The sequence below is a fragment of the Oryzias latipes genome, chromosome 15 (genome assembly GCF_002234675.1).
Source record: "Oryzias latipes chromosome 15, ASM223467v1".
Taxonomy (NCBI): Eukaryota; Metazoa; Chordata; class Actinopteri; order Beloniformes; family Adrianichthyidae; genus Oryzias; species Oryzias latipes.
This window is the reverse complement of record NC_019873.2, coordinates 4484741-4499475: the sequence shown is the minus strand read 5'-3', so window position 1 is coordinate 4499475 and position 14735 is coordinate 4484741. Positions and strand designations below refer to the sequence as shown.

The following is a 14735-nucleotide window of genomic DNA, read 5'->3' as shown; positions in this document are numbered from 1 at the left end:
AAACAGTAAGGGGCTCAGAGCTGATCCCTGATCTGCAGTCAGGACCATAAATATTTGGACAGAGACACATTCTTTCTAATTTAGTTTCTGTAGATTACCAAAGTGAATTTTAAATAAAACAACTCAGATACCATTGAAGTGCAGACTTTCAGCTTTTACTCCATGGGTTGAACAAAAAGATTGCATAATAATGTGAAAAACTAAAGCATTTTTTAAACACAATCCCTTCATTTCATGGGCTTGTAAGTAATTGGACAATTGACTTCCATGCTATTGCATGGGCAGGTGTGGGCAATTCCCTTGTTATGTCATTATGAGTGAAGCAGATAAAAGGGCTGGAGTTGATTAGAGGACTCGTGCTTGCATTTGGAAGATTTTTCTGTGAACAGACAGCATGCGGTCAAAGGAGCTCTCCATGCAGGTGAAAGGAGCCATCATTAAGCTGAGAAAACAGAAAGAAAAACACACCAGAAATTGCTACAGTATTAGGAGTGGCAAAATCAACAGTGTGGTACATCCTGAGAAAGAAAGAAAGCACTGGTGAACTCAGCAACGCAAAAAGACCTGGACGTCCACAGAAGACAACAGTGGTGGATGATGGCAGAATCATTTCCATGGTGAAGAGGAACCCGTTCACAACGGCCAACCAAGTGAACAACACTCTCCTGGGGGGTATTCCAGAAAGCAGGTTATGCTAGCTCCCACGGTAGGTTTGAGGCTAAGGAAGTTTATAATCTCAGCTTTCGGTTCCAGAAATGGAGGTATGTTTCAGGGTAGTTTAAGTTGCCATAGCAACTCATGCTCTGAACTTAACCTGGTCTGGAGCAGGTTTAGTTGAAGGTTAGTTTGTTTTCAGAGAGGTGAAGCAGCATGGCGTGTCCATTTGAAGATGATTTAGTGGATGAAGAAGCTCAGATAATACTTTTTCCACCGTGAGAGGGTGATAAGACCATGTATGGATGTTGGAAAATGAAACTGTTTTACTTTGATCTAACTTAATTATTTGCTTCAGTTAAGATAAATCATTTTTTGTTAAGTCAGCTTAAAAATAACACATAGTTTTCAGACAGTTATTTTACTTTCATTCAAATTAATTAAGTAGGTGTAACTTTGGTGCCCTCATACATGTCCTGCACTGCTCTAACATACTTCTCCAGACTTCTTCATCTAGTACCAGTTCCTCTCTGGACAAAGTGGGTGTGCATTTGTGTGCGTGGATTTTTGTGTGTGTTTGCGTGCATTCGTTTGTGTGTGTGGGTTTGTGTTGGGTTAGGTTTAGAGCAGACATGCTGGGATGTCCGTCCTTCATCAAAGGCATGAGGACGTGAAGAGGGTCAAGGTGACAGATGACAGCTCCGTAGCAGCGTTGCTCTGCAGACATCATGTCCAGAAGAAAAGCTGTTTCTGATTTCAGAAACAAGCCACAAAAAAAAAAACTCTGAGCAATCTGAAAACATCAGAATTTTATTTGAAAGCAGAATCAGAACCACAGTTATCAGAAACTACAGAGGCCAGAGGAACAAAATCCATTCTTGTCTATTTGTACATGGAATGTAAAAACACCAGAGAAACGGGAACAACGTAGATCCTCTGTTCAGCAAAGAATGGGGACTTTTGAAGGAACAAACTGAAAAGCACTGACAAACACCCCACCCCCACCCCCCCAGAGCAGACTCCACATCAGGGGTCCTACTGCTGTAGCTACACCACTCACAACATGATCAACAAGCCCCCACCCACCTAACCCGCCCGCAGCCCTCACTTGGTGTCCAGCTTGGCCATTTCCTGGAGGTAAATGCCGATGCTCTCGCTGTCGAACAGAACAAAGTAAATGTTTTTCAGGGACGAGCTGCTGGACGACACAAAGTGGTTGGAGATGGCCTTGAGGATGAGCTGAGCTGCCGTTTGCTTGGGAAACCCGTTCCTGAAAGAAGAACCGGAAAGATTAGACCTGCTCTGGAGCGGATCTACAGCGCCTCCTGCTGGGAGGAAACTGCAGCTGCAAGGACGACTTCAATCTGCTCGTCATTCACTATTTCTCACAATTAGGAATTCCTTAATCACAGTTCTTTCAAAATAATAAAAAGCGTAATTTTTCCTTTTTTTTTCCTGATTAAGCACTAAATTATTCAAAACCCTTCCTTTTAAATTGATTATGTATCCGTGCTTCCATCCACATATATGTAAATGAAAACATACAGGATGTGCGCTGGAATCAAAGTTTAAAGACCCACTCCAATGAAAGTAGAGTTTTTACATGTTTTCAGGCATTTTTCACATGAACACGGAACACATATATGAAGAAAACTAAGATTAAAAGTTGCATTTCTGAGTATTTCTTTACTAAACCAGGAACAGATGAAAAAACGCCATTTGATAGAGAACTTAGTTGTGATGTCATAAACACACTGGGCAGGCCTCAAGCTGCCTGCTTTCAGCAACAGAGAGGAACGGGGGCGGGGTTGCTATGTGCCAACAGTCCCGCCCGCCCAGGTGCTAATGTTCTAATGAACTGCTGCTCTGCAGAAACTATGTTCTATGGAGCTCACCGTCCAGCTGGAAGCGAAGGGAAAGCCACAGACTTCAGCTTCTTGTCCTCAGCTGCTGTCAGGCAGCTCTTCACCGACTTCTCCAGCTGGTCCTCGCACTTTTCGGAGCCCCACTGAGGGACGTTGCAGTGGATGATGAAGCGGGCCGCCATGCCGCTGGCCTGGCTCACCGCCACTGTAAGAAAGAAAGAAAAGCCCCCGCTTGGTTGGGTTTCTGAAGAAGGAGCGCCTCTCAGCTCGCTCCTCTGTGGTTTGAAATCAGAGCTGGACAGGAGTTTAATACTAAAACATGTTTTTGTCTGCTTGATCTTAACGGCTCCAATTATGGTTGAATTTTAGCATCCAACAGTCACATGAACACGAGGGGTCAGATCTAACATGACAGCCATAGCTTGCAAGTGTGTGTGCCCCCCCCCCCCCCCCTTCTGTTCTTCGGGCAGGATTACAAACGTTTGTGAAAAACGGAGATGTTTGGAAAACCAAGTTAAGTTTCCAAACGCACCGGTGTGTCTGCCAACCACGTCGGCTGTGTTCAGTGACTTAGAGACACAGAACTAAAAACCTTCAACGTCACTGTTCCACAATATTACGCACAACACAGTCATGGCCAAGCGATTGGAAAATGACATCAATATTGGAAATTGGAAACGTTGCTGCTTCTGCTTTTACAATAGCAATTTGGATCCACTGTAGAATGTTGTAGAGTGAATTATAGTCCTTCCTGCCATGAAAATGATCCTGAAACAACCTTTAACTGCATGTCATTGCAGTCATTAAAGGATCATTTCAGTCAGCGTCTTGGTAACTTAGGTGACCACGACCACATTTGAGATCAATACAGAAAATGTAGAAATTAATCTCAACAAATGATTCATAACTTCTTGTACAAACGTGGTTTGCAGTTATTTTTATACTCCAGGGATTTTAATGACTCACTGACACTTGGAGTTTATTTTGTGAATGGATTCCTTACTACAAATACAGCAGATGTTGTGTGTTTACACCTAAAGCCCTGTAGAAATTCATCTGTGTTTCTAGAAAGTCCGGACTGCAGAAAAGCACATTTCAGAATAAAGCTTAATTATTGCATAAATATAAATGTTGGTGCACACGGCGTTCCCATAGTGAAGAGAACGAGCGAACAGCAACATTGTCTAAGAACTTTTATCATATATATATATATATATATATATATATATATATATATATATATATATATATATATATATATATATATATATATATATATATATATATATATATATATATATATATATATATATATATATATATATAAACTTTTGGTCTTTGTTATAAAACATTTGAACAATTTGTTCTCACTTTTTGTGGTATTTGCTGTAAGAAAAGACTAAATTTACTACTCAGAAATTGAATTATTATGTAATAGAATTAAAATAAGAGCTAATTGTAAAATAGTATTAAAAAAAAAGCTCAAAAAAGCCCAGGACTACAACACGTTATAAGTTTGTTTAGTTTTTTTTAAAGATTTTAAAAAAATTAAAAAATTACAAATGACAAACATCAGACTTTCCGTCTGACAAATGTCTGGTTGGGTCAAAGATCAGCAGCAGTTTGTCTTGGACCTTCAGTACCTGATGCCACCTCCAGGGGGCCCTGTGCTTTCCTCAGCTCCTTCACACCCTCCAGGAATTCTCGGCCTCCAGCTTTTTCCAGCGCGCCTCCTGAAAGGAGCAGACGGTGAGGGGAGTTCCCGGAGATCTCTGTGTTTTTTGGGTTCATGTCAGGTCCAGTCTGACCCTTACCCACTCCATCTTTGAGGTCCATCTCCGCGTTGGTTGGGTTGATTATCGCCTCCACCTTGATGAAGCCAATCTTGCTGATTTCACTTTCTGTTAGTGAAAGCTGCAAATTCACAAAAGCATCAGGAGTTTTTCTTACATTGATTTTGTTTTTAAATCAACATCTTTGTTCACAGAATTACAGGTTCAGTGTGTTGATGACTGGTGTCAGTGGAAGTCTGTGACTTTATAGAGAGCCATCAATCCATTACTTTATCGACACCATTACTGAAGTCAAACTGAACTCTAAACATTAAAAACAGAATTAACCCTTTGACACCAGAAGCAGAGAAATGCAACACTTTATGTAAGCAAAGTGCTGCTTTTCTCCACACCACTCCAAGGGTCCTGGTGTGTCAATCAGCGTCTCGTTAAGTTGTCGCCGACAACATTTCTGGTGTTAAAGGGGTAAAAACTAACAGTAAAATATAAAACTGGACACCATGGTTGGGGTGAATTTACAATTCTGATTGGCTACAGGGTGTTTATTAAAAAAGGGTTATACTATGGTCAGGGTGAATACTCGATTCTGATTGGCTGCTGGGTGTGCATTAAAAAGTGATATACCACAGTGATAACCGCACGGTGAAAGAAGAAGTTCACCTAGTCACCTAGTTTAAATGTTTCGTATCACTGCGCCGGCTTCTTTAAAACAACCTTTAGCTTCATCATTTGGACAAAAACAAGCGGTAAGAGGTGAACTTTCTCTCTGAACTGATGCTTTAATCAACCCATCGGAAAGATCAGCATTTATATATATCGCCGAATCCTGACTGAAGCGGTGGTGCGGCGCGACGCGGACTATATGTTACGTGTCAGTCCGCTTTTTGTGAGAAAAGCGATCCAAATCGGAACAAGAAACAAGAATTAAGGACTAAAAACTGGTTCATATGTGTTGCTTTTGTAAGTGACCATGGTATAAGCGGGTTAATGGCTTTCAAAGTGTGCGTTATCACTTTTTAACGCACTTCGCGGAAGCAACCGTCCCCCGCTTCGCGTCGGATGGTTCAGGCTTCCAGTTAAAAAGTAATAATGCACACTTCGTCGGCCATTAACCCTCACATAATGGACACCTATGAATGAGGTTCCAGTCACATTGCCTGAACGTTCTATATCATTGCGTCGGCCTAAACACCAGTCGGTTGCTGGAACAACAGACACTCAGAGCAGAGGTGGACAGACGTTACTCTGGAGTTCATCACAACAGAAAGACAGTAGAAAAGATCTCTGTCCTTCTAATGTCTCTGTGATGGACATGACAGGATCTCTACGGGATTTGAACATCAACCATAATGTTGACTATAATTTGAAAGAGTTTGTCGTCTGTCTTGTCTTATTGCTTGATACACAGTGAATAAATAATTTAAGTATCATTTAATGAAATAAATTGTTGGTTTGTTGATACAAATGTAATCAACAAAAGTGATTTAGGAAACTTGTGTCTTTGAAATAAATTTAGCCTCACTGTCTGATCAAAAACACGCGGTAAGAGGTGAACTTTCCTCTAAAACGATGCTGTGGACGACTTGATATGACGTCCAGCATTTAAACCACGTTCTTCTGCTGCTGCAGGGCGACCTCTGCCTTTACAGCTCGATAGTCGTTACCATGACAACGCGCCGCACCGCGCATCAAAGTCTGCTTCTTTTTAAAAACAGTTTAAGCCTAAGAAAATAACAATTTTAGAATATTTATAATTGAATGAATACGTCTTTCTTTTGTGTAAGCAGGATAAGGAGCTTTGACCCTTCCACACAGAGGGGTTTAAGTGGAAAAACTGAAAGATGCTAATAAATAATTAAATACATATTGCCTTGACAGCATTTTAAATTGATACTAGTATGACCAAATGAAATATCGCGATAAATAGCAGAATCGATTTTTCCCTTCACCCCTACCAAAGGCCATTATCCCTTTCATATAACATAATAAATGAATAACAAAGCTAAGTAAAAGACAGTGGCAGAGCCAGTCCTGTGCTGTCCAAAGTCTGCCTGTAGAAGGGAGTTTTAGGATGTTGTAAATGAACAGTGAGGACGTCTGCTGAACTGAAGTGCTGACGCCTCCCACGGCTTCAGGGCCCAGATTGAAGCAGCTCCTTCCTTCTACCTACCTTCTGTCCCAGAAATAAGCTCTTGGTTGACAGGATAGTGAATCCATCTCCGGGTCCATCTTCCATGGCAGACGTTGCTACTGAGTCTCTGTCGTTGTCTGTGCCCTTTGACAGAGGAGGGGAGAGGTTTGTCAGGTCCTGAAACTTTGACTTCAGCTTGAGGAAAAACTTTACCCTGACTTTTCCCCACACCGTTTTGGTTAAAACGATGTGAACGTTGTTTTACTTTATGAGTCAAAAGAATCTCAGAGGAGTAACAGATACAGTACCTTTGGCCTGCGGCCTCGCTTGCCTTTGACCTTCTTGAAGGCTTTGACGGGCTTCTTGCTTTTTGAGCGCTCTTCTTGCTTGTCAGGGACGGACGCCTGGCTGTCCGTCTTCACTCGGCTGCCTCTCTTCTTGGAGAGCAGCTCTGGGTGGATGCGAGGCAGGACCCCCCCATTGGATATGGTTACTCCTCTCAGAAGCTGACAGACACAGAAACGCGTGTGATTGATTATCAGCAGCACAGCTGCTCTGGTGTGTAAAGTCCCACGCTGATCATCTTCTGATCTAAAGTCAAAGCATTCCCAATGGACATTTCATTTTGATGATACACTAAAGCAAAACAATCTGTGTTGTTTTCTGGGACATAGTTTCTGCAGGGCAGCAGGAGTTCCGTAGAAATTCACTTCTGAATGTGGCGACCCCGCCCCCCTTCCCTTCCCTAATGCTGAGAGCTCATGGCAGCGAGCTTGTAGCATATTTTCTACATCACAAATAAGATCTTTTTATCCAGCAGCATGTTTTTGTCTTCTCCAGATTCACAGCAATACTCAGAAATGTAATTTAAATGTCCCCCATCATCAGAAAAATTCCACAAGAACACGTTAAAAACACCAGAAACATCATTTTCCTTGGAGTGGGGCTTTCAGGGGTTTAAACTTGTCTTTTCAGGAGTTTAACCCTCATTAAACTCCCAATTTTCATCACTGCAGGGAAATCTTTTTTATCAAGCTGCTTTTTACCAATATATCTACTTTTAACCCTTGTGCTATCTTAGATGACCCCCCCCACCCTTAGTTTGACGTGTTCTTCCTACCTTGACAAAGGTGGTTAAAGGTGGAAAGATTTCATGTCATCCATGGACACCAGTGAAGATCACAAATCATTGAAGAAAAAAGGTTCAGAGCACTGTCTAGTGGGTCTAGATGACCCAACTCCCAATGCTAAAGTGCCTAGGATAGTACAAGGGCTAGAGAAACCAAACAGCTGCAAATGTGACGCTGTTCTCTCTGTTCTCCCCTGAACACATCACCACCTTTATTTGACCTGGTCTACAGGCCGTCATGGCTGGCATTATTTGGGCCACCGTGAAAGAAAAAATTAAACAGTAAAAAGTTGTATAATGATGAGCCAAAGGTTGTAGTTTCACAAGGAAAAAGCTGAGCTTTTTAGAGAATACGGTAGCCTCCATCTAAATCCATCAATGCAGCCATTAAGTTTTTGTGCCAGAATGGATTTGAACCTCTGCAACTGTAATAGCGACGGCCAGAAATCCTCTTTCTGTGGATCGAGAATTTCCTTCTTAATGTCCTTCTACTAAAACGATGCTGACTCACTATAAGACTTCATATTTCCTTATTATTTGAATATTTTCTCATTAGTGAACCAAACGCTGAAGTAACAATGCGCCCAAAGTCTCTCGTTCTGAAACACAATATTGTGTCTTTTTTGTTGCTATTTTTCTTAGTAAACTGCCGTTTGGCTCATATACATTTATAACTTGAATCCCGAGAATTCTCAATTATTAAATGTTGACCTTTCTCTCATAATTTTACAACTGTGTTTATTCTGATAATTATATTAATGTTTCATATTCATGGAGGCCCTATCACTCTGTGGTAACACTCAGCAGTCAAATTCTCTTTGTAATTCTCCTTTCACCCTTTGCAACCAAACCTTTTTATGTGGAAACTGTAGAAAGCAGTGTTTCTCCGACATTTGGAACTTGAACCACAGAGAAAGGCGGTACCGGTAAGCCTACACGAACACTGGAACTGGACTGAAGCTCCAACATGTCACCTTTTCCGGTCACAAACGTTGGCTCGTGGTTTGCCAAGTTTTCTCTAGGAACCATCAGCTGCTGTCAGGTGAGAATCCTCCTGTGGAGCAGCGCTCACCTGATTGAGTTCCTCGTCGTTGGCCACAGCCAGCTTGATGTGTCGCGGCGTTATTCGGCCTTTCTTGTTGTCTCGTGCTGCGTTTCCTGCCAGCTCCAGGATCTCGGCTGTAGAGACACAAAGACAGCAGAGGTTAGCTTGTGTTGGAATCGTTCCACTCTGATATGTTCTCCTTCTTTTCTCCGTTCCGTCATCTCGTTGTGAAGTCACGAGAAAGACGCTGAGGGGAACGTTTGAGATGACGAGTGAGTTTCTGTTGTAACCCTTGTGCTATCCTAGGCACTTTATCATTGGGAGTGGGGTCATCTAGACCCACTAGACAGTGCTCTGAGCCTTTTTTCTTCAATGATTTGTGATCTTCACTGGTGTCCATGGATTACATGAAATCTTTCCACCTTTATCCACCTTTGTCATGGTAGGGAGAACACGTCAATGTAAGGGGGGGTCATCTAAGATAGCACAAGGGTTACACACATTCAAACACGTTCAAAAGAAGAGTTTCCGTTGAGGTTGCCCAAGCAGACCTGGACTTCCTTCATACCTGCCAGATACTCGATGACAGCTGCCATGTAGACGGGTGCGCCCATGCCGATGCGGTATTTGTGTGTGCCGGTACGCAGGTATCTCATCATCCTGCCAACCGGGAAGATGACGCCTGCCCTGGATGATCGGGACAGCTTGGTGACCTTCTTCTTTCCTCCTCTGGCTGACATTTTATTCTGGACAAAAACAAAAGTCAGTCAATTACATTGTGAGGAAATGTTCATCTTCCTGTGCAGTCATTAAAAAAGGAGTAGAAACTTTCTCAGGTGTTTCACTTTATAGAAAGAATTTCTGTGCAAGAACAAAGATCCTGAAGCAAAAACTTACTACACTGCTGCTGCATCCAAAGATGCAAAGACTTCCATCATTTCTGCCTGCGTTCTGTGTCAGTATCCCACGTTTGGTGAAAAACTTTTTCCCACCCGTCGTAAACCATGACTTCATTTCCCAGCATGCACTACAGTCAGTATGAGGTGTTTCTACTGACGTTATATGTATTTTTTCTTTCAGTGACTGAACATGTCAATGTTGGCATTGTGTTTATCTTTTTTTCAAAAAAAAACTATCCAAACAAATTAGATTTCAAAATATTCTAAATTACTGAACACCTTTAGAAAGTCTGTGAAGATGCGGCTCTGAAGCCTTTTCTTTCAGATTCTCTGGATTTGATCGATTTGGATCCTTAGGTCTTTTAAAGAGCCTTAAACTTTTGAGAATAATAACCATGTTGAATGCTTTCCACTTGTGTGTAACCTTTTTCTGACTGTAGGTCTGTAAATTCTATGCTGTTAAGGTTTAATAAACCTTACCACGTCACCATATATGTGCTTTTATTTTGAAGGAAGGTCACTCGGTAAATGATGTTATGACATAATGATGCTGTGCAAAACAAGTTAAGTGAAATTCAGAGTAACATTTGATTACTTCATGTCAGAGGAGAACACACTTGCATTCATAATCAGACTTTAAAGATCCACTTCTTCCACCTCACCCCCTTCCCCTCCCATTAGCTGAGAGCTCTCTGTTTACACTCTCTCCCACTAGCTTACAGCACCTCCTGCCCCAATGCTAACATCAGCGATGAAACAAAAATGGTGAGCAATATCTGAGCTACCCAGCCGTGCAGTTTTGTACATTTTATCAAAAATATGAACATTTTTTTCATCTGTTCCTGATTCATAACAATTTGGATTTAAAAAGAAAACTGAGAAATGCAGTTTTGAGTGTAATTTTCTTCACATCAATCATCGGAAAAATGCCACAAAAGCGTGATAAAAATACGAAGAACATCATTTTCATCTTAAAACACAGATTCATTGTTTTAAATGTACAGATTTAGAAAAAAGAATGTGTCCTAAATAAAATGATTTGTTTCCATTTTAAATGTGTAATAAATGCATTATTTGTATACTTATTATACATGCTATACATGCTTGTTAAACGTTTTCAGTTAAAGAAGCAAATGTTTATTTTATGTGCACATCTGAGAGCTACGGAGCCCGTGTCCTGACATTAAGATATAAAAATATATCTTGTTCCCACAGATTAATATCTTGTTCCCACAGGTTATTATGTCGTTCGCACAAAATACTATTCCGTTCCCACAAGATACTTTTCCGTTCCCACAAGATACTATTGCGTTCCCTCAAAATACTATTCCGTTCCCTCGAAATGATTAACTCGTGCGAACGCAATAATTATGTCGTTCGAACGCAATAATTAATCCGTTCGAACGCAATAATTATTCACGTCATAAGTCATTCACGCGGATATGCTCTCTGTACGCCGGCAAAAGCCGCTTTCAGCGGTAACTTCCGTGTCTCTGTGACCCATATTCGTTCAAAAAAGGAACATGAAAAACAAAAATGATCACTTTATTACTGTCTCAATGAATATAAGAAAAATATCAAAAGATTTATGATAACTACTAGGCTGCTTTGTCATCATACGATAGCTCTTGCTAGGCTACTACTAGCTCCGCCGCAGAGCTCTCTGATCATGTATGCCGGCATTTGGGCAACTGGCTGGTCTGTTGTCAGACAGCTGATATTGTAGTTTAGGGTCGAATAGGAATAATAATATTCAGGACTTGTCTTTTATTAACTTTAGCAGTCAGTATCTTTACATTCGAAGGCTATTAGGCTACATGCTAACTGACTAGCCGATCATTTCCTGTTATTAATTTACGTCATAGATTTACAGCAGATACCTTCACATTTCTGTCTGTGTGTGTCTCATTACATTGCATTGAAGACACGGAGGATGTTTAGAGAACAGATTTATTTATTTCAAAAAGCACAGAAGCATCCATCGTATTCACGTTCACATCATCTGGTACGCCCTCAGTCATCTTGCTGCAAAAGCCGCTTCCTGCCGCTACTTCCGTGTCTCTGTGAGCATTCAATAGGGGTAAAAATAAAAGCAAGAATGGTCGATCTGTTATTTTCTCGATGAAAATCTGAAAAATATCATATTAAGCTGGATGCTTCGCCTAAAGCACTTACCTTTAGCTTGTAGCATAACAACAATAGCAGTACGTCCCGTTTCCCAGAGTGCTTTGCTGCAAATCACTGGCCAATCATTGGTCTTGTTGTTAGACCTTGGTCACAGGGACACGGTGATTGGCTAGTGATTGGCAGCAAAGCACTCTGGGAAACGGGACGTACTGCTATTATTGTTATGCTACAAGCTAAAGGTAAGTGCTTTAGGCGAAGCATCCAGCTTAATATGATATTTTTCAGATTTTCATCGAGAAAATAACAGATCGACCATTCTTGCTTTTATTTTTACCCCTATTGAATGCTCACAGAGACACGGAAGTAGCGGCAGGAAGCGGCTTTTGCAGCAAGATGACTGAGGGCGTACCAGATGATGTGAACGTGAATACGATGGATGCTTCTGTGCTTTTTAAAATAAATAAATCTGTTCTCTAAACATCCTCCGTGTCTTCAATGCAATGTAATGAGACACACACAGACAGAAATGTGAAGTTATCTGCTGTAAATCTATGACGTAAATTAATAACAGGAAATGATCGGCTAGTCAGTTAGCATGTAGCCTAATAGCCTTCGAATGTAAAGATACTGACTGCTAAAGTTAATAAAAGACAAGTCCTGAATATTATTATTCCTATTCGACCCTAAACTACAATATCAGCTGTCTGTCAACCGACCAGCCAGTTGCCCAAATGCCGGCATACATGATCAGACAGAGAGCTCTGCGGCGGAGCTAGCCTAGCAGGAGCTATCGTTTGACAAAGCAGCCTAGTTATCATAAATGTTTTGATATTTTTCTTATATTCATTGAGACGGTAATAAAGTGATCATTTTTGTTTTTCATGTTCCTTTTTTGAACGAATATGGGTCACAGAGACACGGAAGTTACCGCTGAAAGCGGCTTTTGCCGGCGTACAGAGAGCATATCCGCGTGAATGACTTATGACGTGAATAATTATTGCGTTCGAACGGATTAATTATTGCGTTCGAACGACATAATTATTGCGTTCGCACGAGTTAATCATTTCGAGGGAACGGAATAGTATTTTGAGGGAACGCAATAGTATCTTGTGGGAACGGAAAAGTATCTTGTGGGAACGGAATAGTATTTCGTGCGAACGACATAATAACCTGTGGGAACAAGATATTAATCTGTGGGAACAAGATATATTTTTATATCTTAATGTCAGGACACGGGCTCCGTAGAGAGCAGAGTTCAGAGCTTTCAGCAGTTAGAGCTGAAGTTTGGTGATGTTGCTTTAGCAGGACTTTCAGATGGAAAGCTACCTTCACATTGGGCATGTTATTGGTTTTGGGAACACGCTATTACGTTTTTTTATTTATTATTTTTTTCTTATACTAAAGACAGAGACACGTGCAGATTATGAGTTGAACGTTAGCTAACAGAATTATCTAAAGTTACCACCGTAAAATGATGTATTCATGATACTTTGATGTAAACAAAACGTGTATCCGTTGAATGGACATTCTTCAACTCGGTTCGTTCACAGAAAGGCCAGCATTCGGCCAGCATTTGTCCAGCATTCGTCCGCTTGCTCGGTGCGACACTGCGGGCAGGAGTGTAACGGAAAATGTGGTTTCCATGTAAACAGAGGGAGCCGTGCGCGCGTGCGCGCTGATAGGCTGCGGCCTGTAGCTGCGGCTCGCGCGCACTTCACACGTATGACCGACATTTGTGACCCGCGAGCCCTTCACCGACGCACCGTCTCGCGGCTTGTGGACGAGCTAGCTGCGCGCGAGCCCCGCTGTCAAATGCTACGTGCAAAATGTGTCGCGAGCGTTTCGATGTCGACTTTCCATAAGGACCGTCCTGTTCTATAAAATAAACCATCGAAAAGTCTGACACGGCTCGCGGAAAAGCGAGTCTTTATCCGCGCGCACTGATTTACCGAGACTTTTATTTAGTCGGCTGCGTGACGACGGCGGCGTTTTTCTAGTTCAACCAAATGTTCCCGAGCACAACCTGCTTGTAATTCCACAACAAAATGTTAGTGGCACGAGCCGTTTCTTTAAGCCAGTCCCCGCCCGCCCCTTCTCCTTCCATTAGTCTGTTTAATCATCACACGGGAGAGAAGCGTCCCTTCAATCCGGATGTGCGCCGAGCCGTGACAAAATAGCACAAACGCACAAAACAGTCCGCGTTACCTGTTTGCAGCGGTTGAGACGTGAATCAGCCGAGCACGAGACGCTTGCTCGAGGAAGGCGCTGGGTAGAGTTTCGGCCTTGTCTTTAATAATATTTTCCCTCCTAACCTTAGGAAGAAAAAAAACCCAGCTAGGCAGTGACAGAGCAGCGCAGTCGGGTTGGAGGCTGGCTCTGTGCTACCGATGCTGCAAAGGGGAAAATTTAGCAGAGGGAAAATCCTGCAAAAAACGCCCCCCCAACATGGCTTCGGAGGGGGAAATTACAAAGACACAACAAATGCAATAGCGGGGAAACGCCAAGCATGAAAAACAAACCGATCAGATGAAAACGATTCCAATCATCTGCGCGTGAGATGAGGATTTAGTGTAGTTTGCTGCTGGCTGGCTGTGCAGGCCACGGATAATAGATGATTCCTGCCGGCGGATGGCAGACAGCCCTGCGCAGAGCCTTTGATCTATCAAAGAGGACAGCGATGAGCCTCACCTGACGGACAGTTGACCACGTGACAACACGTAAACATTCTTTACTGATCAACAAGACTGCATCCCGGCAGTGCATTTGAGGAAAACCTTTGACTTATAGTCACACATGTGACATCTCATCTCTCTCCTCTGCAGCCCATTGTTTAAGACAGGCACGTCCAAAGTCTGGCCCCAAATGTGAGCCCACATTCAATTTTCTACCAGCCCGCAAGCTCCTGTCATAAACTCAATAGAATGTGGCCCCCAGAACGTTCCAAGAACTGTCTGTATGATTTAAGTTATGCGCCGTCATGGCTACTTTCCGAGCCTAACAAAAAGAACAGATTTATTTGTTACAGTGGTTTGTGTACTGCTGAATAAGATAACTATTTGTGTTAGTTTCCTGTTTGTGTGATTTACATTTAG

General features: G+C 42.0%; 1 protein-coding gene across 4 annotated transcripts; it reads right to left on the bottom strand.

Moving 5' to 3' along the window:
- Nucleotides 1-1443: 1443 nt before the first annotated feature.
- On the bottom strand, nt 1444-14421 carry LOC101166735 (core histone macro-H2A.2). Of its 4 annotated transcripts, none has more exons than XM_023963453.1 (9): nt 14332-14421; nt 9186-9363; nt 8645-8751; nt 6752-6949; nt 6483-6587; nt 4334-4433; nt 4163-4252; nt 2550-2724; nt 1444-1924 (listed from the first exon to the last, which is right to left on the bottom strand). In XM_023963453.1, the coding sequence occupies exons 1-9, from the start codon at nt 14404-14406 to the stop codon at nt 1759-1761; spliced, it is 1194 nt and encodes a 397-aa protein (XP_023819221.1). In that variant the 5' UTR covers nt 14407-14421; the 3' UTR covers nt 1444-1758. The 4 variants fall into 4 exon arrangements, with proteins under 4 accessions (XP_023819221.1, XP_023819223.1, XP_023819222.1 ...); XM_023963455.1 differs by lacking the exon at nt 14332-14421 and adding an exon at nt 14163-14287; XM_023963454.1 differs by lacking the exon at nt 14332-14421 and adding an exon at nt 13849-14280.
- Nucleotides 14422-14735: the final 314 nt, after the last annotated feature.